At 44.3% G+C, this 24,035-nt stretch overlaps 1 protein-coding gene across 4 annotated transcripts in view; it reads left to right on the top strand.

Moving 5' to 3' along the window:
• SLC7A1 (solute carrier family 7 member 1) overlaps window positions 1-24,035 on the top strand; it is a 36,531-nt gene that overhangs the window by 4,747 nt on the left and 7,749 nt on the right. For 3 of the 4 annotated variants that reach the window (XM_066175950.1, XM_066175954.1, XM_066175952.1), the window contains exons 2-8: window positions 8,050-8,433; window positions 13,647-13,805; window positions 15,988-16,162; window positions 18,025-18,149; window positions 19,714-19,936; window positions 20,721-20,860; window positions 22,569-22,671. In XM_066175950.1, coding sequence (XP_066032047.1) covers window positions 8,064-8,433; window positions 13,647-13,805; window positions 15,988-16,162; window positions 18,025-18,149; window positions 19,714-19,936; window positions 20,721-20,860; window positions 22,569-22,671 — 1,295 coding nt within the window. In that variant the 5' untranslated portion in view covers window positions 8,050-8,063. Of the gene's footprint in view, window positions 1-8,049; window positions 8,434-13,646; window positions 13,806-15,987; window positions 16,163-18,024; window positions 18,150-19,713; window positions 19,937-19,971; window positions 20,069-20,720; window positions 20,861-22,568; window positions 22,672-24,035 lie in introns of all 4 variants that reach the window. The other variant, XM_066175951.1, reaches the window with a different exon arrangement.

The following is a 24,035-nucleotide window of genomic DNA, read 5'->3' as shown; positions in this document are numbered from 1 at the left end:
ACTGCCCTTGAATGGCCTGCAAATCAGCGGAAAAACTTCCTAAATTAACAAAAATGTATTCTAATTGCTTTGCTAATGACTTTGTTTTGATTGCAGAAGCCTAAAAGAGTGATATCACATATTTTGAATTTTCATGGAATTCTAGAATGGTTTGGTTTGACAGGAACCTTTGAAGTTCCTTGCAGTCCAATCCATCTGCCATGGGGTTGTTCAAAGCCCCATCCATTCTGACTCTGAATGCTTAATTTGCATACACAGTTACCCAGGGATAGCAAAGCCTTTCTCAGAAGCCTGCAATCTCCTGCATAAGGCAAGGAGCCCCAAATAAAATTTCTGTTCCCCTTCCTCCGTGAACGAGTATATGTCCAGCAGGGGCTGAGTTCTCCCTTATGTGAACAGTTCCTCTGAGGTTTGTTAAACACTTTTCCTCTGAAAAAGCTATTCAAACTCTTCCATCTCATTCACAGAAACAGCACTCCTGCTTTCCCAGCAAAGAAAAGGGATCTTTTGCTTTAATTCAGTACCCTCTATGTTAGTGGAGGAAGTTTTTAATTGGGACAGCATTTTTTAGTTGGGACAGATTTTTAATTGGTGCAGCAGTGCTGGGGGAGCATGCCTGTTTGAGAAGCATCTGATCAGCATGTCTGATCCACAGGACTGGCCACAGGTCCATGGTGCAGCCCATCAGTCACAGGATGCTCATGGGTCACTTGGCAAGGGTGACCAGGGTCTGCAGCTGCCTCATGGTCCTGCCTCCAGCTGGAGCTGCCACTGCTCTCTGTGACCTACCTGTTGGCCTTCACCTGCTTCCTGCTGCTCTGAGACGTAGCAAAGTCCAGTTATTCATATCCACTTTGATCTGCCCCTTGTCTGTACCGGAAGGTCCCAGCTTGGCCGTGCCCTTCATCCTGGTGAAATAATCGTGTTTGGGGAAGTCTTCTTCCTTCCTTCTGTCCGTCTGATCGGCTCCATGTCGGTGCAGGATACTTTTTGTTCTGCATGAAGGTTGGGGCTCTTACATTTTTGTTTGTTTCCCCTGTTGTCCAAGGACCACAACTGGTTTATGCTGAATGGCATGGCCAAAGATCTGTCTTCGTTTTATCTGGGTTTAAGGAGACAGAAGCTCACTTATTTAATATTGTTTCTCAGAACATTCATTTTTCTCTGCTCAATACCAAGACTGAGTCCCTGGCAGATTATGAACGATGGGTTGTTTCAAGTGAATCCCTGCCAGTCTGTCTCAGGCTTTCATTTGGGAAGTTTAATTATCAGTGGAGATCCCCTTTGGTGTTATGACAAATTGAGGGAGTTAAATCAAGCAATTTTCTTGCAAGGTGTAATTTGAAGTCATGCTGAGGAACTATTTGAGGAGACTGTACTAGAGCCGGTGGAAGACTATTCAATTAGATGCTTTTTCATCAGAAAATAGTGATTCATGTAATTAGAGAGGTGTGATGCCCTTTTATGGCTAGGCAGGAAGACATTTCTGGAACTTTTTTATCTCTGAGGAGCTGTGGATGGCAAATGCACTGCTGTCCTCAAAACATCTGGGTGCTGTTTGGAGCTGACAGGATCTTCACCAGCTGAAATTGGAGATGTGGGCTAAAAGGGCTGAGGGAACTGCAGGCACCTTTCACTGGATGGTGCTTCTCAGATGGGAATGTATCCTGGAAAGTGTCACATCCCTCTCCTGTGCCCTGGCTGCTGTTTGTGGTGGCCTGCCATTCAGTCAGCTGTAGTCAGGGTGTTGAGTTTGTTTCAGTGATGGTAGTTTTCAGCATAATTCCCCAGGTGGTCATTCTGGTACAGCTATGGGATGATAGGCAGGAGGCTAGGGAGAGGAAGATCTGGTTTCATGATTTAACCCTGCCAAAACAAACATGTTGTCTGGCTGCACCTGTTTTCCCTGTTCTGAAGCAGGGTGCACTATATCCAGTTGGAGTCTAAAAGGTATTTCTCTAACCTGTTTTTGCCACACTTGGGTAGTGGAGATCTGATATTGTACCCTGTCCCAACCTTTCATTTACCCGCAGTTGGAAAGTGATTGTAACATCAAATTCCCCATTGCAAATTAAGCATGATATGCTGTATGTTTCGGCATTAGGGAAATTAGTGTCTATCCAACCTTTTCCCTGTTGAATGGCTTATTGTGTGCCATGTTTGATGATAATCATAGCTGGATCTTTGTGCAAAGGAAAGGGCATCAAACCTTCCATTTTGGAGATTTTGAAGCTTGAGTTCTGAGTGTTTGAAGTACTCTTCTCATGACTTCCACAGCAGGAACCTCCGTCCTTTACTTTGGTCAAAAATGACTGCTCATTTCAAAATGGATTTTGTGTATCATCAAAAATAACCTAGATTGGCTTTGCTGCAGGTACTGAGACAAAACACTGAAGTTTGCCTGCTTTGAAATTTTGAGGAAGTTGAAAATTCCTGTCTGTGAATTTGTGGAAAAGGATGGTCTTTGCCATCTTGCAAATTGTCCTGGGATGAGAGGATTTTCTGACCTTGGTACAGCTGGTAGCCATGACAGTTTGGAAAGCAACTGGGTGAGCTGCAGCACCCTGGTGTTCTCCCAACTGCAGTAATTGAGCACTTTTTCCATGTCCAGTGGGACTTGGTGGTCATCTTTCAGTAACTGATTGTTGGTCAGTAGGTGGTATAGGGATTATAAAGAGCACTTCACTGCACCTCTTCCAATGGAATAAAATCCTCCAGGTCTATGAGACACCTGGAGAGGAGTAGGCAAATGTTGCTTTGAAAATGTTCCTAATACTGAGGAGATTGAGGAATAGAAACCTGCAGCATGCCCAGCTGTCGGTGACAGCGGGCTAATCCCCCAGCACCACCTCCCTTGTGGTGTTAAAGGATCTGCTGTACAAAGGAAAGTAATATGATCCCCTTCAGACAGGCAGTATGACTTTAAACAGGTGAATAAGGTTGGGTTTTGTGTACACTGCACACGCACACCTGTGTATGCCTGTGTCTTCGTTTAATGTTTTGTTTGTATTTAACTGCCTGGCTCCCTTCCTTTGAATAGCAAATGCCTTGCTAGTGGCTGATCTTGATTTTTAATGACAAAATTGGGAAAGAATTTAACATTAATGTCCACATATATGTAAGTATATGCACTCAAATGTAATCTAGACTAATGGATATTGAGGTACATGCATACATTTGCACACATATTAAAAAAATAATAATAATAAGGGAACAATTTAACAGCACATGGATAATACCTTTTCTCGTTAAAATACTTCAGCAGATCAACATGTCTTCACACGCAATAAAACAAATGCAAAGAATTGCAGCTATTTTGGTGGCTTTTAGCTTGGACTCCTTGCCATTGCTGCTTCCAGTTTTGCATAATGCTTGGTCATGCCTTTGCTTTCACTGGCCTCTTTGCTGGTGGCTGCATCTGCAAATGGGGTAGCTACAATCAAAGTCCCTGAGCCAGTCCTCAGCATTTGTCCCAAGTGTGTCTTTGCTAAACTGCCTGCCTTCTCCAGCACAGCTGATGGGGACACTTGCAGCCACTTCAGGGACACAGCCAGATGCAACTTAGGGTCTGATGCCACAGCCTTTGCCTCTGTTTCTAAAAGTCTAGAGATAGGTGCTCAAATACATGTCGGGAAAGCTGAGCATCTTCTGTAGCCATCTTGCCTCTGCTCTGTTGCTTGTTGCAGAATACCATAAAACATTGGAGTTTTTCAAGACATTTTGGAAGGACGTATCTGACATAATTCTCGCTCTGTGCTGGAATGGATCATCACATCCAGGGCTGATACGCCTCGGTGACTTGGTTTTCTGAATGATGCTTCAGAAAACATTCAGGAGATCTAGTTTGGTCTCTTACTTTATGACCTTTTGCATTTAGGAGTCTGCAGTCAAATCTGACACCCCAAAAATACCTGTGATGCTAACAGTGGTAGTAGAAATTGAGGTTTTCCACTTCTTTTCTTCTATAGGATTTCTGTCTGAATGATGCTGCCTTGGGGATGGGAACAGCAAAATCAGTCTTTTGAAAAGGCCTCCCAAAGGGGTTTGTTACCTGTGTTGATCAGCTGGTTGGCATCATCACTATGTGATTATTTGGGGACCATGTTTGAACTAAAAATACAGGGTGAAAACCATTCTACATTTTCAAATATACCAGCATGGTGCAAACACAAGCTCTTTGTTTCACAAGCTTTGTTCTGCAGACTTATAGCAGTGATTATACAGCTGTATGGGGGATATTTTTCCTCAGCATCTTTTTGGTCTTCAACAAATGTCAGATTGTCCACAGGACATGACTTTGCTGTGAGAGAAGGCATAGATATTTCCATATGTTTCAAAATGGATATAAGCCTATGTGGGACAATGTTGAATGAGGATTTCAGCTCACTCACCCTCCAAGGAGATGTCTGGGGACTTTGTTGGACAGGTAGCAAGGTTAGGCTTAGATTTTCTTCTATCCTTAGTAGAAAACTCCTTGTTCTGCTTAATCTGCTTTAGTTTTATGCTCTTCTGCAAATTGGAGAAGAAAATTCTCAGGAGGAGCAATGCCTTGAAATAGGTAAGGAGTGGTGTTTCAGAAGTTCTCATTGTTGACGAAGTGATAGTATTGCTTATGTGAAATGGTGCCCTGTCGGCTTATTTCTATGCACGGTGTTTTATGTTTAGCTGGACAGATGTTTATTATGGTTTCCTTTTCACATGGCAGATTGCTTATTTTCATATGGGGTTTTTTTGGGGAATGGGGAAGGAAATCTATCCACCTGATATAATAGGTATGTTAGCCATTAGATAAAAGGAGGAAGAATATCTTATTTTATTTGAAAATACAATAGAGTTAAGACACAAAAAGTTGGACAGGGAACAAAAGTAATAAACATAAAATGCACTGTAAATAAAACACCAGTAGCAGTTGGACTATTGAAGTTGGTGGGAGCTTTGCCACCAACTTTAGTGGGACAGGATTCACCCAAGGATGTGGCCGCTGGCTCGGGGTCCACCCTGCTAGGCTACTTGGGTGTGTCCTTGCTTCCCAGCACTCCCAAAGACCTCTGCTCCAACAAAACATGGAGATACCCAAAGCCTTGCGGTGAAGCCATTTCTTAACCAGGGTCTGAGTGGATGGGACTTGCAGCTCAGTGTTTCTAATTGGAGAAACCAGAGCTAAGGCAGGGGTGAGAGCTAGGTATGTGCAGAACAAAACTAATCTATATTCATTCAGATTCAAGTTTCCTCAGCTTGAAGGTGGTTAGGTACCATCTGGTAACATTTCTGGAATAATATATGTATTTTTTATGTTATTTGGACTGAATTATGCCACAGGAATACTGACCGCGCATTAAAAAAAGGGCTCTATCTTTTCAAGTGAGGTTGGGTGTGGAACCAGCCCAGAACAAAGGGTCACTTCAAAGTCAAGGATGACTGTTTCAGAAGGCAAAATCACAGCTGGATCCAACTTCTAAGGAGGGGAAAAATCATATTCTCTGCCAAAATCACCCTTTGATATGCTTGCAAAGATAACAAATGATACGCAGAAGGTTTTGGGCAGAGGTGTAATGACTCTGTACTGCATCCTGCTAAATCAAAAGATTGTTCTCCTGAAAAAATTCCCAGTTGTCTTCATTGAAGGTCTCTTTGTCAAGCTACAGTGAATATAATTGAAAGGTTGATTTGGTACCTGCTGTTTCAAAAGCAAAGAAAACATGTAAGAAGTGCTTAGCATGATGATTAGTGGCCTGTGAGATGAGTGACAGTGCTGTGGATGAGCTATGCACAGAACACAGCTCCATTGCAGGATCTGTGTTTGTTACCTGCAGGCTATAGGAAGTATTCTGTTCACAACAGAGATGCTCAGACTTTGAGATGCCTTTTTTGGGAAAGAGGGAGTTGATATCTTGGTCTGGAATTCAGCTAGAAGAGCACTGTCTACTGGCATCAAGCCAATTGCAGGATGTTTGCCTTAATTTCCAGGTCTGTCATAATTAAATAGCCCCTCTTTTAAGCAAATTATCCATAAAAAGCAGTTCTGGTTTATTCTTGATGGCCGCAGTACAGGTTTGAACACCTGTAGATAGGCCCAAGGGAGCTTCCAAATGAAATTGTTTTGAAATATGTTTCTTCTGGGATACTCTTGAGTGATACAGAAATTTGAAATAATTTACTAGGTTGGTTTTTAGTGAATAAATGTATGTCCCCCTGCCCCCTAGGACCTTGCCAAGTTGTCACCCTTATCCTCCATCTCTGCACCAAGGGTCTCTTCCTCTCCTGGCGACGTTGCCCCTCACCAACCCTGTTTTTTGCCAAGGAAGTGATTTCTTACGATGTGTGTGTCTGTGACAAAGCAAGGAATTGGGGACTGGTTACCCCTTTATTTTCAGTGCAGAATTAAAACCACAAAGTTAAGTTTGCTTTACAGGATACCAGATTTTGTTAAGGTAGATGGCTGTGTAAGAAGTGAAAGGTCTACCATTGTTGTTGGGTAGCATCCCAGAAAGCAACAGAATTCATAGGAGATACTCCAGTGCCACAATCTTCTTGTCCGTTTAACCCAGTTCAAAGTTTGTGACTGCCTTGTCCCCGCTTTAGGGAGGTGGGCAGTTGGCCAGCCAAAAGCAGTCCTGGCTGACATGGATTTGGGTAAGATTCAGGTGGAAAGGAGATTGAATGAACAATCTGACATATGAATGCATTTAGGTAAAGACTTAGGTCCGTCTTCCTGTTGAAGGGAGAAGATAGTTTTCCCTCTCTGTATGTGTTGGAACTCCCATGGTCAATGAAACAAGATTTTTGTAAGATTGGCCTAAAACCTGCCTTTCCTTTTGTCTAAATCCGTGTCTGTTGGGAGCATGTTTGAGAGCTGTTGGTGGGGTACAATTCCTGACACAGTGGGCTTTGTAAATCCTTAGCCCTGTTCCTGCAGTTGTAATTACTTTCTCATAGTAGGGGAGTTAGTGTAAAGCCAAGAGGAAGGTATTTAAGCCAGGACTTATGACCAGTGTCTTGGAAAAGTGAAGAGGATTTTTGGTTTTGTAGTTGATGTTGTGGTGACAAAATTGAAGCATGGATTTAACCGTTGCCTCAGTTAATTAAGTTTCTTAGCATGTGTTTTCCCACCTTTTACAGTAGGTTTTAGCTGGAGCTGATGAAGTACCAGTCTCACTGAACTCTACTGTAAATTGCATTTAGGAGTATTTTTGCCTGCTTATTATTCTCAGCACAGTATTGATGTCTGTGTGCAGTGTGTACTGCTGGAAAGTGTGTGCCTCAATCCAGCATTGCATCTAAATAAAAGAACCTTTTTCATAATTAATGAAGAAACATTTTTAAAGCCCCGTTGCTGAAGCCAGGCTTAATGGTGCAGTGTGGGTATCAGGGTGGAGCTGTTGGAGCTAGAGGACCCAGTCTGAAATGGAAGATGAGGTTCATCCTTGTAGGCTGTGGCCACACAGCTTGTGGATTTGTAGAGCAAAGCAGAGAAAATCTGATGTCTGCACAATACACCTTACACCTGGAGTCCTGTTCACTCAGGCTGAGAACTCTTCAGGTTGGGATCTGTTATGTCCTTCGGTTTAAATTCATCCCAGTAGAACAGGGTTTATGCATTCCATGAGCTCTGTGCAGTGTGATCCAAAGTGTGGTAAATGGGGCAACTGTGACATTCACTTTTAAAGTACTCTCTTGCCCAGGAAAACCCCTCTGAAATCTGAAAGACAAAATTTGCATTTTTAGTTTGCCCACTTGTGTGTGAACTGAGTGACTGTGAGGCAGGGTGGGAGCTGGACTGGAGTATTGCCTCTCTCCTGAGATTGCACAAAGTTTGCAGCATGACTGAGAGTTGGAAGCAGAAAACGCTTTGGTGTTGTTTATTTTAATTCCCCATGGTAGGTCTATATAAAATGCCAAAGGAGACATTTCACCCTGTAAAATGGTGGAAAATGGGAAGTTTCATTTACATTTGCATTTGTAACAGGGCTGTAGCACTGTACCTGTGCAGTGATGCTGATGTAGGAGGGCATTCTGGTCTGGATAATGATGGCAGCATTTTCCTTGCAGGCCCAAGCAGGAAGATGGAGTGTCAGAAAATTACCAATTTTGGAAACCAGCTTCTTCGTCGGAAAAATGTGGACTGCACTCGAGAAGACAGTCGCCTCTCGCGATGCCTTAACACATTTGACTTGGTGGCTCTGGGTGTAGGCAGCACTTTGGGTGCAGGTGTCTATGTCCTGGCTGGAGCTGTGGCACGGGAGAACGCAGGACCTGCCATCGTTATCTCCTTCTTGATTGCCGCCTTGGCTTCAGTGCTGGCCGGACTCTGCTACGGAGAGTTCGGTGCTCGAGTTCCTAAGACAGGATCAGCTTATCTCTACAGCTACGTGACTGTGGGTGAGCTGTGGGCCTTCATCACAGGGTGGAATCTAATCCTCTCCTATGTTATTGGTAAGTATGGTGAGGGTGCTGCAAGACCCTTGCTTCAGTTCAAGGTAGTAGCTTGGCCAGCAAGGTCACCCTTGTTCGGGTGCTTGTGTTACTGTTACAAAATAGATACTTCACTCTTGCACTCATGGAGGATTTCAGGACTCATCAGTGGGATGCATTTTTGATGGCTGCTGTCAGCTGGTGAGGTGAGTGTGCTGCTGGCTGAGGGCTTATTGCTGCTGGGAATTCCTCTGAATCTCCACCTCATCCCTCCGGCATCCCCTGGCTGCTGCACACTTGCTAGGGTGCAAAACAGTTTCCTCTCTGCTGAGAAAGGAGCCGCTCACAGAAAGGTGCTTTTATTCAGAGCATCTATACTCACAGCTGATCAAGGATTAATTCTGGTCCCTTTGGGATCTATTTAAAGTATCTGGAAATAAGAGTTTCGTCTTGTGAATTGCTGCAGAATTAATCTTGAGATGATCTGCAGGTTCACAGTCTCTGGAAAATACAAACCAAATCCCTTGTAAGCCTTTGACTCCCACTAGGAGAGGCCCTGGATCAAGCTCGGAGCATGTGCTGTGCAACTCAGCTGATGCATTAAAACTAAGCCACACTTTGCTAATTAAGGATTTGTGTCTTTTCAAGCACATTCTGGACAGGCTGCTTGTTATCACGCTTCTAAGGCTGCAACAGACTCACCAGTTGAGACTGAAAGCTTGCTAGTTAAACTGAAAACCAACTGAATGTTAAATTACTAAGGGAGTTAGTTTTTTTTGTTTTTTTTTTTTTTAATGCATTTTATGGGATTTGTAAGCATTACCTTGGAATTTAGTTTCCATGGTGCTTGGAGGGTAAGATCATATCAAGAACAATATCGTGGCATAGCAGCTGCCTGTCTGAGATCACGCTGGCTTTCCTCTGTGTGTTACCTAAAATATTTTTCTCCTCCTCCTTCTTTAAAAAAAAAAAGAAAAAAAGAAAAAAAGAAAAGATGAAAAGCCAAAGTCAATTAAACTCCTCTCCTCAAGAAATCAGAGTCCTGTAGCTATTTTGTGAATTTCATTCACTGCAGGGAGTAGATAAAAATAATTTTTAAAAAAGTAAGTGTATAATTTTCTCCAGACTTCTACGATGGCCTCTGCTTAGGCTACATGAAGAAAAATTGAACAGACTTCTTGGTAATTTTTCTTCTGTTCCAGAAAGGTAATGATCGTCTCCGTCATGCCCTTCATCTAGTTGGTTTTGGGGCCCTTCCTACCATGATTCTGGATGACCAAAATGGATGACATAGCTGTGGTTGCTGTCCTAAAACCTAATTCTACAAATGCTCAATGAAAAGTTTTGCCAACTGAATGTTCTGCTCTGAGGATCTGGGCTCAGAGCGGTATTTCTGAGACTTTTGGAAGTGTTTATAATGGGTCCTGTATTCTGGGTTAGACACTGTTGGTATTGAGAAATACCAATCAGATATTCTTTAAAGGTCAAAACAACACAGAAGTTTACTGGCAAACTTTTGAAAAATCGGGGAACTTTAGCCAAAGATTTAGTACGACATCTGATTAACATAAGACACTTCTCACAGCATTAATTTAGCCCATCCAACTTAGCACACTTTAAACCTGTTCCATGTTAAGTTACTCAAAATGTTCCAAGAAGAGGGAATTAGAAGAAGGAGCAAAAGACAGAATATACAGAAAAGCACAGATAGCTACCAGTGCCTGGGTTCCAGCAATGTTCAGATACAAACTCCAGGAGGAAGGTAGGGTAAAGATGTGCTGCGCTCATGCTCAGCCTTAAAAACCCCTGGGCCTTTGTGGGCCCTGCCCCCAGGTGGGACTTCTGGTCAAGTGGCCCCTCAGGAGCTGGATTAGGCAGTGTGGTGCCCTGCCCTTGGTGTGCCAGTACAGGGCTGGAATAGAGGCTGGGGGGTGTGGGGGCAGGGCACTGCCTCACCCTGGCAAAGCTTGACCTGCTCACTCTCACACACACATGCAACCCTAAATGTCTTGAGACATCGGTCCTTCCAGTCTCTCACAGGTGCATGCTGCACTTCAGAGCCAGGGCGTGAGAGGGGCAGAAAACCAATTTTTTTTCTTAATCTTGCCTATTAAAAATGAGAAAATTGAGAATGTTGAGAAAATGAGAAATTGAAAATGAGAAAATGCCAAGCAGTGCATCAAAAATGTACATCTCTAAAGGGCTCAGCCAGCTTGGTGTTTTCATGTTGAGGTTCTTAGACTTTGGTTCAGGAAGTATTATGAGGGTGCAAAAAGAAATCCTGGGGTCCTGTCTTGGTTTAGATCGACAGGTATCTTCCAGGGAAGATTGGAGTCTCCCTTGGAATGTAAGCCCCTCCCCCCATTTTCCAAATTATTATAAATTTGCAATTAAAAGGCTGTCAGGCAAAGATTTTGGGAATAGGTATAGCAGTTCTTTACCAGGGATATAAAAAAATACAAATGTTGTAGTACAGAAGAATAAGCAAACTGACAAACAAACAAGAAATCCTAGAAAACCCTGACAGAGTAAGAAATACAACCTGATGGCCTGTTGGTCAGGGTGTTGGAAGCAGTCCAGTGTCAGCCTTCCTGGAGTGGCAGATGTGATTCTGCTGGAGTAGAGATGGTCCCATAGAAAAGGATCCAGTAATGGTGAGATGGGTCCAGTCTTCCTCCAGGAATCCAGTGGAAAACTGGGTGAGTGGTGACACTTGTGGCTCCTTTTATCCAGGTGAAGATGGTTTTGCTCTTCCTCCCTGGGTGGAGCATCTTAAAATAGTATGATGTAATGTGTGATGTCATTGGTGAGCTTTACTGGTCCATTAACAGAAGATATCCCCAGGGGGGGTAGTGGAACAATGACCAGAGATAAGCAACACTGCTCCATCTGAGCAACAGTGCTCCACCCAGTTTTTAAGAGCTGGCTTGTCTATCAGAGAAGGCAGTTACCCCCCTCCCTTCTGGAGTTACAACAGATCAAAAAAAATTTCTCCAACTGGGTTTTAATAGATGGAATAGAATAAACATTTTTTTTTTTGGTTACAATACCCAAGACAGGTCCCAAGGATGGGTGGCCAGTAGCTTTTAATTAATTGAAGGGACTTGACTTGGGGAGTCATGTGGAGTCTTGGAGGTGGGTGATGAGAAAAAAAATGGGCATGCAACTGATCAGTTACGGTCTGGAGAGAAGGAGAAAGGTGTCCAAGACCAGGATCTGATGTGAACTTTCTTCTGGGATGATGTGGGTTTGGGGAACTGTGCCAGACGGTGGGATGTGTTTCAGGAACTAGAAACTGGTGGGAGCTGGTATGATGAGTTACGGCATCTCTGGTAAGTAGATGCTGCTGGGGTTTCTTGACACTTGGTGACCTTGCATGTGCCTGTTCCTGCAGCAAGCCCAGCACCTGAGCTCTGCAGTTCTTCTGGGAGCTGTGTGCTGTAGGCAGGAGCCAAATCTGCTCTGGTGAGGCTGTGTTGACCCAGAACTAGTAAATCCTCCTGGGTACAAGCTGGACGTCTTTGCACTGTGCTCTCTAATAACAGCAAGATATTATCCAGGTGTCTGCATTGTTGAAAGAATGTCAAATTCGCCCTGCTTCCTCAAGCGTGTTGGTTACAGAGAGTTCTGGATAAATGGCTGATAGTTATGTGGAACTGGCATCCAAGCAGCTGGCATCTAATATAGTACAAACAGGAGCTGAGTGTTCCCATCCTAGAATGTGAAATAATAGAACTAGGACAAAAAAATAGCACTAAAATAGTCTTTTTCCTCATATCGTGCCAAAGCTAACCTGAAAAATTGTAATGTGGTGTACAATAACTTTTGCAATTTCTCAAGGTTAAATCGATGGCAGTGATGTCCAAACTCTTTAAAGGTGTTCACACTGTGCACTTTTCTGTCTTGATGAACAGAAGAGTCTCCCAACAAGTCTGTTCTGCAGCTTAATTTTTATTGCTGTTGCAAAGCTGGATTGGGCAGGTGAGTGTTCCCAGCTGTGCTGCAGGTGCTGCCCACCGCTGCTGCAGAGGATTTGGCTGTAGGTGAGCACAGACATTGTTTGACAGGATTGCAGGTGCTGGAGTTGGGACCTGAACACCCACTCACAGGTGAGTGTGGCAGGACAGACTGTTCTGGGTGGAAAGGGGCCCCTGATGGCATCCTGTGAGGAACTTAGCAAGCCAAAACCAAGCCAGGCTCTTTTTTTAACTAGGTAATTAGGTACAGTAATAATTATGATATGCAATTAGGTGCTGTTAGATGTCGTGTTGGTACTATATAAGACATTGGGAGTGTAGCAGTAGCCACATTAACACAGGAGAGGGAGAAGTTGGCTTTTGCCTTAGCCTACGTACTTTACAAAATGCTGTCACTGTCTGGTGGTAGCTCTTTGTTGTTACTATTTCAGTTCTCTGAAATGACTTTTATGGCCCAGACACTGTCCCCAGCTTGCTTGTCCTGAGACCCCAGGTTTAGTCATCACCCCAGCAGGCTGCAGGTGGTCGGGTGCACTGAAATGGAAACAAAAAGTGCCCCCAGAGGGTGGAGCTTGAGCACTTACTGCAGACAGGAGCTGTTCCAGTTGCTGTGATCATCACCAGCGTTCTGCAATAGGCTGACTTACGCTCAGATAACATGTAAATTGTATCTGAGTCTTTTTCCTGCTTGGGTGCTGTAGTGCTGGAGATCAGAGCAGACCTGAGTGTTATCAGAGTGCAGAGCTGGCCACTGATGTGGTCCAGGCTCTGGTGCTCCAGCATTGCACTGCTGGAGGGCAGCTGGATTCTGTGAGGCCTCTCTGCCTGGGCTGCAGCCACCTAACTGGGGCTGCCAGGGACTTCTGCCAGCATTACATTTGGACCTCTCTGGTAATGGAAGTTACAGGTGTGGGGGAAGATCAGGCCCTTGGGGGTGTAAGGAAAAGGTCAGTCAGGGCAGTATCTAAGGCAAAGTTGAGGTTTGCAAAGAAGCCAGGCTAAAAGGATTTTTCTCATCTTGTGAGCTCAGCATGAGTCTGGGGCCCACCACCTGTGTGTGTTACTGTCAGAGCAGATGCCAAGCATGAACACAGGCTGTGGGCTGGGTATGGAGAGGAAAGGCTACTCCCAGCACCTGGGAGCACATGCAAGGTTGCTTTGAGGCCTTCCATATTGAAAAACCTTACAAGGCTCCTCCTGGTTTGGAGCATGTGCCAGCCACAAAGGGTGATCTTTGTCCTTTCTTTCCTCTGGCAGGAACCTCAAGTGTGGCCAGAGCCTGGAGCGCGACGTTTGATGAAATAATAGGGCAGCACATTGAAAAATTTTGTAAAACATACATGACGATGGATGCTCCTGGAGTGCTTGCAAAATACCCAGACATCTTTGCTGTGGTGATAATTATCATCCTGACAGGTAAGGCACTGGAGAGGTTTGTTGGTCTTGGACCTCCTTCTTTAATCTCATAGTTTGCTTTTGGAATGAGCATGAAGTCCTGATTTATTTTGAACAACATATTAAAGACTCTTTCTTTGCTAAAGTGTTGGATTGACCCATATAGCTGCTGTGGAGTTAGCACAGGGCATAGCCTGTTTACAGGGTTTTTAATTAGAGGTGAGCATTCTGTATGTTTTTTGAGCCACTTTTAAAACCTTCAATCAAATTTTATAGAAGGAAGAAAAGATGACTTCTTATCCTCAGTCAGGTATAGGAGTTTAATCCTTCCCTCCACAAATCCTATTACACAAGAATTTCATGCAGTTGGTCTATCAAACTTATTCCCCCTTTGATAATCTGCCAATTTTTGATGCCTTGAGCCAGGAAAGTGAGGGGAAAAAAGAAAGAGGAGCGGGTTACAGTCTCAAGTACTACTGGGGGTTTTTTGGGTGGGTTTTTTTTTTTTTTATATATATATGGGCTTCAATTTGCAGAAGTGAATACAAGACTCCAGAGAAATAAATATGTCATAAACAATCAGTGCCTCTTTCTTTTTCCCTAAAAATGTGCCAAGCCTTTGATCATAAATTGGAAGTTTTGACAACTTGCAAGATCAAAATTCTTCTGAATGTTTATCTCTACTCCAGCTGGAACTTGCAGAGCATTACCAAGTTTAGGCAAATGTAAAAAAATTGCACTTCATACTCCTTTGTGGTTTCCAGCAGGCAGAAGCTGGAGTGTCACACTAGCAAGGTCATTCTGACATTTGCCACTCTAATTGGAATGGCCTTTCCACAGTGAGCTGTGCTCACGGGGACAAGCCTCATAAGCAAGGATGCTTTGGCATTTGGATCTAGGACTGCATCGAGGGCTGCTGAAGCCAATAGCAGCCCTCTGTTTTCAGGATTACATCTGAATGGGAGAGATTTTCCTCTTTGTTAATTTGTATGTAATATGAATTGCTCTCATTTCAAATCAGAATCTGGTCTTTCACCTCAGATGCAATTTACAAAATTTAGAACCCCTTAATTTAGCACTGCTGAGGTGTAAAATTATAAAGGTTACTTTATTATAGAGCGGCTAAATGCTTCTGCTTGAAGCACATTCCATGGATTTTAATAAAAAAGGCAAACCATTCTTTTCTTAAAAAAAAGCTGCTGAAAGAGCAGCTTTAGTCCGAAATATTAAGACCACAAGTTTATTTCTGCTTGCACTGCCTTGATCTTCAGATTTCTAAAAAGTACCTTACAAGTTTTTGTGGGCTGGTATGCTGTCTTACCAAACACTCCTCTGATATGGCTATCTCAGCTTATTTCCTGTTTTAAAAGAAGGAAAGGTGAGTACGCAGGATGCTCCTCTCTCATTGAAGTCCCTTGGGGTAGCAGTAAAAGAACACTATGTTGTGCTTCTCTTTTCCCTCAGGCTTGTGTGAAGTTTTTTTACTTCTCCTTTGGCCTTAGATTTGAGTTAAAAGTTTCAGTTCTTAAAAGTCAGATGCCTGAAGAGGAAGTTAAGAGAGCTTGTAGACCTGAGAAGCCAAGATATGCATCAGTGAGATCCTGTTTGCCAAGGCCTGTAGCCATGTTCTTCAAGAAGACCAAGCTGAAATCCTGCTCTTACTGAGCTCGCTGGCAAAGCTCTTGCTGATTTAAGTGAGAGCAGGATTCCCAAGATGCCACCTTCTTCTTTGTCTTCAGTTCTAGAAGTAGCTAGTAGGAGTAGAATCCTCCTGGATTTGGCCCCTGCTCATATTTCCCCATGTCTAAGAAAAGTTGAGTGTTGTTCATAGCTTCGGCATTTGGCCAAGACCTCTAAGACAGTGTTCTTTCATTGAAAACCACCTGTTGTGCTTTCTCTGGGTTTCTGTATGGAATTTGAGGCTGTGGGAGTAGTTTAAGTGTATTAAAAAAGTACTTTATCAGGGACATGGTCCACATGGGTGTGCTGGGTGGGAGGGTGTGTCACATTCTGCAGCAGTAATGTCTGAGCTGGAGTCCTGATCCTACTTCTGGGTGAGTTAATCCTGAGCTACTTGGCTTTGTGAAGAAACAAGTGTGATGATTGGGCAGAGCACAGCATGAACACAGTTGAGCTATGTCTTCAAGTCCCCAGCATGTGCTGCTGGTGGTGAAATATCTGACCTGTGCCATTTCTTCCCCAGGGCTTTTAGCTTTTGGCGTGAAAGAATCTGCCCTGGTGAACAAAGTGTTCACCTGCATCAACGTCCTTGTCCTTGGATTTGTCGTGATCTCCGGCTTTGTGAAAGGATCTGTTAAAAACTGGAACCTGACTGAACAGGACATTTACAACACCAGCCATAGCATTTTCAAAGACAAGTAGGTTGGATGTTTTCATCTCAGAAGCTGGTGCATTTTTAAAAACAAGTTTAAATGGGGGGGTTGTGGACTTAGTTAGAAAACCAGTGAATGGGATGGCTGCCTCCTTTGCCAGGTACCTTGGAGGCAAAGCTGTCTTTGGTGTGTGTTTGCTGAAAGCAGGCTGTGGTGATGGGCTGAAAGTGCTAGGAGTAGGCTGTGTCATCGTGGGCCCTGCTGCAGGATTGACCATTTCTAGCCTTATAACCAATATAGCATCCGAAGTTGAGAGAAAAGAGCTCTTTAGACAATGTCCTACTCAAGTCTACACCAGGCTGGCTCTGGTGCCTTTATGAAGCCATGTCCAAGTATAGCTGTGGGCTTTCTTTGTATACTTGAGCAATATTCTTGGGGCATTGTTATACCTTATAGAGACCTTGTCCTAAGTGCCTCAATAAAGTGAAGGTGAGTTGCAGATTATTTTAATGCATTGCTTCAAGCATACAATAAATCTGTTTTAATGATATTTTGCTGCTTGGCCAAAATTCTGTCATCCTACACAAGATCAAAATTAAGGAGCTTACAAGGCTTTCCAGTAAGACAAAGTTATTAATTTTTGCTTGAGACTGTACCACACAGAATAAGGGCCTGTAAATATCTCCGCATTTATCAGCTCAGTCTGGCTTGCTACCTAAACCCTTTATGATGGCCTGTAAGGAAGAACAGTTGGGCAAAATCTGGTGAGATTCATAAATGTTGTGAGCATCAAATTTATCTTGTGTAAAAGCTGCTTCTTAAACCTCTTTTCAAAATTCAACGTGCTGCAAACAAATTGCTTCTATAGGACAGGTCCCTTCTCCTTCCCTGCTGCTATTCCCATGCAAGGACCAACTACTCCAAGAGTTTCAAAGTGCAGCTCTTTGACCTGTAGGACTTACTATTTTTTAAAAATCTGGGGTTTATTTTATCATTGTTTCCAGAGTAATCCACATTTGAGTTGTGTTATATCTGTAGGCCAGTTTTCATCTAAGTGTCAGCAGAGCTTCTGTGAGAGAGTTCAGATGCTTTTATGTGAGAAGACTTGCAGATTTGGAGTTTACTTTAGTTTAACTGCCTTAATTCATCTTTACAAAGGCTTTTCACTGAAAAAGTGACCTAAGTCACTTGAACTGAAGGGTATGCTTGTTATATGTCACACAACGTAAGGCACATGGATCTGGGGTCACAATCCAGTGTGCACTGGGATCAGCTTGTGTTTGTCTGTTGGCTTAAATGAACTATGGATAAGGCTCAGCAAAGCATTTGGTGTGTCAGAGATCCAGGCTCCACTTCTGTCTCACGGTTACAGGCATGGTTTGAGTATGAGCTTTTTACACGGCATTTGGAAGTTGAGAATGGAAGATGGGGTGGATTTTAAACAATCATGGCACCCTGCATTCTACTCTTATACCTACTCACCTACCCTTTATCTGAGTCCATCTGAAGTAACAAGTGGATGGTTCACATATTTCTCAGTCTTCAGCTTTTCCAGAAGCTTTTGTTTAAATGAATATATGTATCTACACACATGCAGTAATGTTAGGAGAGGATTTTGAACGTTCATGCTGTTTTCTCCTTGTCTTAGCTAAGGGATTTTTTCCACCCCACAAAACAGGTGGTGGGAACAAACCATGAACCATTTTTATTCTATGCATTCCCCAGGCTGTTGCAGGCCAGTCCAAAGCTCAGCAGTGGGTAGGGCTTAGCATTTTGCTTGTTATTTGTTTGAAAGGGAGAGCCTGCTTCTTCAGACTTTGGCTTTGGATTTTGTTATGAGCTGTGTCAGTAGCTTTGTGACTCCCAGCTAGGCAGGATTACTTCTAACCCAGTTCCATGCCTTTCAGTCAAACACAGGAAGAAAAGCTCTACGGTGTTGGAGGGTTTATGCCCTATGGATGGAAAGGAGTCCTCTCAGGGGCAGCCACGTGTTTTTATGCTTTTGTGGGATTTGACTGTATTGCTACTACAGGTAAGAGGGAAGATATCTTCAATCTGGTTGTGAGCCTGGCTGCTGGTAGATTGACTTTCAGTAACGTTGCAGGGTACAGATAATAGGAAATTCAGGACACAGCATTTGTCGTCCTTCTGAACCTCAGCTCAAAACAGGCTTTTGGCTCAGCTGCTCCTAATAGTGAAGGTGCTGGATTTGCTCAAGTCCCAGAGTGCCTGAGTGCTGACTTCTAGCTGCTGTGGCACATGGATAAACTGTATAACCGTGAGATTCCTCCCTTCTTTGCCGGCAGGGCCCAAGCTTGTGGATGGTCAGTGATGACACTAACCAGGTCAGATTCTGCAGAAAACATGTCCAGGTTTACCAGCTAGGCAAACAGGGAAGACCCAGGTTCACATGCCTGGTATGAGTGTGAGCCTCTAACTCCAGATGATATTTTAATCAATGGGTTATTCTGGAACAGAGTTCTTCAGTGCCTTCAGCTGAAGAAGCTCTGATGGCTTGGAGTATTTTAAAGATCCAGAGAGAGAGGAGGCCTCTGGGGAGTAAACTGTACCTTAGAGCTGTTCCTCAGAATCAGGAGTTTTTACCTGTAAAGGTTAAGAGGTCTCATTTTGAGAGAGAAGCCGTCAGCATAGTCATATTTCTTGTGGCTATGATGAGTCTTAATTCCCTGAAGAAAGGATTATCCTTAATTTCACTTTTGGCAAGAACGGTTGGAACAGAGGGAGAAAGGAATCATCACAGACAGATAAAGCATTACTGCATCTTGTTCCAAGCAAGAAGTTGAAGTGTTGGCTACATTACTCCAGCCAGCCCTGGAGCCTTTCCTTGTGGGAGAAACATTCATCTCCTTTTGACTTGCAGGTGTATGGATCTGTGTTTATCAGTTCATCCCGCTGAAATGCTGTACCTCAGGAGCTTTTGCTTTCAGAGCAGTTTTGTAGGACTAGGAAAGTGCAAATCTGTTCTGCAGCTGATTGGTGCCTGAATTTTGAGGAGTTTTGGGTTTTTACACACATTTTTTCCTACTTGGTTGTTGAAAATTTTCCATAAAAGCTAGAGGGGGTGCTTTTGTTAAGAGCCATTTTCAAAGATCCATATGACCTTCAGGCACTCTGCCTTTCTCTGGAAATAGATACCTATGGTGTCATGATCATGGTGTATTAGTTCTGGTGGAGATGTTACTTAAATGAACATGCACAGATTTTCCCTACAGCTGCACAATAATGTCTTGTTCCGTCATCTCTGATCATTGAACTCTTCTTGGGTCTGCACTATCAATAGGATAGGAGGATGATCTGTTTTGGGGAAAGGATTATTTTTTAATCCTGATTGTTTCTGTGCCCGAGTTTACAAGGCTTCCACAAATGTGTGTCAGAAGAAGTGATAGGAGCAGCAGAAATGGGAGCAAACAGGCGGGGGTATCCCAAGTGGATGGAGCAGGCCATCAGCGGCATTATGGTCAAAGAGCACCTCTGTGCCCACAAAAACTTTGAAAGCCCCCGCCAGCACACCTACTCTAGGTTGGGATAAAGGTCTTGCTTGTAATTTAGCTGATATTTAAATTGCTTTCTTCTAGGTGAGGAGGTAAAAAACCCTCAGAAGGCCATTCCTATCGGCATTGTGGCATCTCTTCTCATCTGCTTTGTGGCTTATTTTGGCGTGTCGGCAGCCCTGACGCTCATGATGCCTTACTACCAGCTGGATACCAATAGCCCTTTACCCAATGCCTTTAAATATGTGGGTTGGGATGGAGCCAATTATGCAGTGGCTGTCGGTTCCTTGTGTGCACTTTCTACGAGGTAAGACTCTGCTCTTGATTTTTGCATCTCTCAAGGCAAACATGTACCTCCACCTCCTTTAAGAAATGGAGCGGAGACCAGGGATGAAATTCAGAGCTACTCACCTCAAAAGGACCAGGATTTCACCCTGTGGTAGGTACCAGAGAACCAGGTGACCAGTATTGCTTCAGAAACTCCCATCTTGGCAGAAGACCCAGCAGGTGCATCTCAGGAATATAAATCTGGATTGAGTGACTAAGTCATGGAGGCAGCTATGCAGTGCAAGCACGGTTTGGGTGCAAGACATCCTGGCCTGCTGGGTGGAGAGCAGACTTGTGGCAGGTAGTGCATGGTGCATCTTCAGGAGTGCATGGGGCTTACCATATCCAGGGCCATCTGTCTGCAGGTTACCTGCAGGACAGCCATCTGGATGGGAGGCAGGAGAGGCTGGAGGCAGAACATGTCATCTCCTGAACTTGGAAAGCCTATTTCAGATCAACTTAGATGTACTCAATTCGGTGAGCAACTCACAGAGGCTCACAGAAGTTACAGCTCTTTTACTACCTGAAAGTCAGGCTGGTTTTATGCCCCATGGCTAAGTTTAGCTATCCAAAATCGTAGAGCTGCATCTCAGTTACCAGCTATTAGTAACATGGGTGTTCAGAGGGAGCCCTTGAAGCAGAAGCTGAAGTGAACACAAGCCACCTGTTCTGTAGTTACACTGCCATAAGCTTACTTTTGCTTGTGTGCCTATGCTCAGCAGGAGGTGATATAAGTAGATTATTTCTCCTTCCTGTGTCCGTAGTCTCCTTGGCTCCATGTTTCCGATGCCTCGAATAATTTATGCTATGGCAGAAGATGGACTTCTCTTCAAATTTCTGGCTAAAGTCAATGAGAAGAGAAAAACTCCCTTAATTGCAACAGTGACATCAGGAGCTACTGCAGGTAGGTTCCAAAGACTGGCACGAATCTGTGGAAAGGAGACATAAGCTCATCTTCAGGGCAGATAATTCTGCCTGACTAGCCCACTTACTAATTGGATGTATTGCAGAATACAACATCCCAGAGGGTGTCCTGGATTTCTAGGGCATGCCCTGGAGATTCTGGGTGAGCATGAGTATCTCACTGTGTGTGTGTCCCTCTTTCTCAGTGCTCATTGCTGCCATTCTGTCTCATGCCAGGAACTACCTTGATCTGCTCAGCCAGCCTTAAAAGTAATTAACGCCCTGCAAGGTAGCAGCCAGTGGTGCCCCAGCATCCTTGTGGCTGTTGGCCTGACTTGGCTGAAGACACAGCACCGCCTGTAGTTAGCAGTTCTGCAGAAGATGCCAGAGCAGCAGATGGCCCGTGTGGCACTGGCATTTGTTAATCACTTAGTCACAGCTGGCAGCCATCCTGTTCTCCCCTTCCTTCTCCTGGCCCCCCAGAAATATGGGAGTTAAACCTCCTGGACAGCAGGGATGAGCAGCTTACCCTGTTCTTGCAGCTGCCCCCTTCCTCATGATGCCTGGCAAAGAGGAGAGCCTTGCTGCTTCCTCTTTACCTTCTGCTGCAAATGCAGCATGAGCCATGGGTACAAAAATGTGCCACTTTAGGTGGGGAGTTGCTGCTGGACTGCTGCCCTGGGCCCTGAGCTCCTGTGAAAGGGCTCAGCTCCTGCTGCTGGGATTTCCAGAAGCCTCCTCAGAGCTTCCTTCTCTCGCACCTTCTTCTTCAGGTATTCTTGGGTCCAGACCATGGTGGGGTATGAAGAAGAGCAATATAAAGTTAAAAAAAAAAAAGCTTTGCTGTCTCATCCAAGTGGTCCATAGTGCCTATGACCAAAACCCACACGAAGCTGCAGGGACAGCATTTGCCAGCTGAGCTTGAAGGTTGGGCTAGTTGTTGGGCTCCAGGTTGTGCATTGAAGCTGGGCTGTGCTGAGCTCTGAGGTCCCTACATTCTCATATAACTCTTGGTTATATATATTTTTGTGTGTGTGTGTGTGTGTGTGCGTGTATATATATAAAACCTGGTTTCTGACTGTGTGTCTTTTATCCACTTATTTGCCTTCTGAAAGCCCTATACAAAGTTCTGTACAATGGGGGTTACCTGGTGAGGGTATGTAAGCAGGGTGACCCCTAAGGAATGGCAACCTTTTTTCTGGAAATCCCCATGATGACACCTGCTACTTCAAGATGCCTTCTTTGATGTTTGGTCCCACTGCATGCACAAGCCTGATACCACCCCAGCTGAGCTGAGACACCAGAGCAAAGTGCTACCCATCCTCTGTTCCCTCTAGCTATGTCTTGGGAGATAATTGTGACTTCAGGAGTGCTGCAGCTTCATTGTGGGGCTAACAATGAGGCTGTGGCTTGAAGCCCTGCTTTTTATTGGTAGTTGGGTGAACATAGCTGTGTGAGACAAACAGTCTGGAATTTACTATAGTAAGCGTTTCCTATTGTTTCAGCTAGTGAGGCTGGGATGCCTGTGGGCTCTTAGGGTATTCATGCACCAAGGCCTGCCTCTCCTTGTCTTGGGACATCTTGAGCTCCCCTACCAAGTCCTGGGCAAGAGTCACATGTGTGCTGCATCGTTATTAGCGCTCCTGAGATGTGCATGTTCTGCCATGTTGCTGATTTTTCTTCTCTCTTCCCTTCCTCTCCTCCTGCAGCTGTTATGGCCTTTCTCTTTGACTTGAAAGATCTTGTTGACCTCATGTCCATCGGGACCCTCCTGGCTTACTCCTTGGTAGCAGCCTGTGTGTTGGTACTGAGGTAAGAATGTAGAAGCTTTGTCTCTTCTGGCACATAGAGAGAATTCCACACAGCAGTTAGATGCCCTCATAGTTTCTATGGGCACATCTCCAGCTACAGGCATGTGAAGAGCTTGTTTCTTTAAGCCCATAGGGGATTGTGTTAGTTGGATCTACAGGGAGGTCCTCTGAACTTGGTTAACCCTTGTTCCATGCCAGTCCTGCTGTGGTCAATTCTAAACGCCCCAGGAGATATGTCAAGGAGTGTGGAGGAAAGCTATGTGATCCTGGATGCCTGCCTTGTCACCACTCTTCTCCCCACTCTTGTCCCCCATGGGGATACCATTTCAGGTTGTCCTCCTTTTGAAAGGGCATTTGAGATGAAGTCTAGCAGCAGGAAAAGAGCTGAGCATGTGTTTGCAGGATCAGCGTGTGTCTTTTAGAAGTGCTGAGCTGCCACAGCTTCCCAAACCTAAGCTAAAAATCTCGGGTCTTCAGTGTTTGGCACCTTACAGACAACAGCACTCAATAAATGAAAAAAAAAGTCTGAAGATCAAGTTACTGAAAAATATCTTTGTGTGTTGAATGACTTGGGCAGAATCAGATGGAGGTTTTCACAGCAGTTGCACTGAGCTAAGAATAGTCTTGCAGCAGATGAAGGGCCAGTGCTGTTCTGTAGTACCATTGCTTTGTGCTTGTGCTCTCCCCCCTGTCCCTTGAAAATTCTTGCCGATTTACCTTGGCCATCTTAAGTTTCCTGATTTCCCAGCCTGCTTTTTTCCTCAGAGCTAGAATGGCTTTTTAATTTGTTTTTGCAAGCTGCTGTACCTATTGCATGACATTTTCCCCATCGTGGGTTGGCAGAGCCGACAGCCTGTTTTGTAGTGACCTGGGCAGCTCATTGGTCTGCCTCTTGACTGCTTAATGATGTAGCAGCTAAATTGTTTCCAAAGCCATAAGATCCTACCACTATTTTCTTGCTGTGGCTGGACCCAAGGATTTCAGTCCATTTCACAATTCTCTGTGTTTAACAAATGGCTCATTGTGAACACATCCCCACAGGAACAGTTTTAAGGTGACTTTCAAAGTGGCCCAGTCCTTTAGTCAGACTTGCTGCTGAGTAACTTGACAAAAATCTTCTGTAACAGAGAGCTGAGGCTGGAAGAGTGTTTTTTATTTATGGATCCACATGACTGTGTGTCACAGCCCTGTTGAATGTGCTGTCCACACATGCAACAACCATTCTTGCTTCAGTTCTTGCTTCCCTGTGTGGCAGCAGAAAAGCTGGCAGAAGACCCTGGGGTGGAAGAGTCTGGGGCACTAGGAATGTTGCTGCAGGGCATGATGGCTGTTAGCTCAGCCACCTCCGTGCCAAAATGCAAAAGC

The sequence above is a fragment of the Chamaea fasciata genome, unplaced genomic scaffold (assembly GCF_029207755.1).
Source record: "Chamaea fasciata isolate MVZ Bird 193981 ecotype frontalis unplaced genomic scaffold, bChaFas1.0.hap1 SCAF_2, whole genome shotgun sequence".
In the NCBI taxonomy this organism is placed as follows: Eukaryota; Metazoa; Chordata; class Aves; order Passeriformes; family Sylviidae; genus Chamaea; species Chamaea fasciata.
This window is presented reverse-complemented; position numbering and strand designations above follow the sequence as displayed.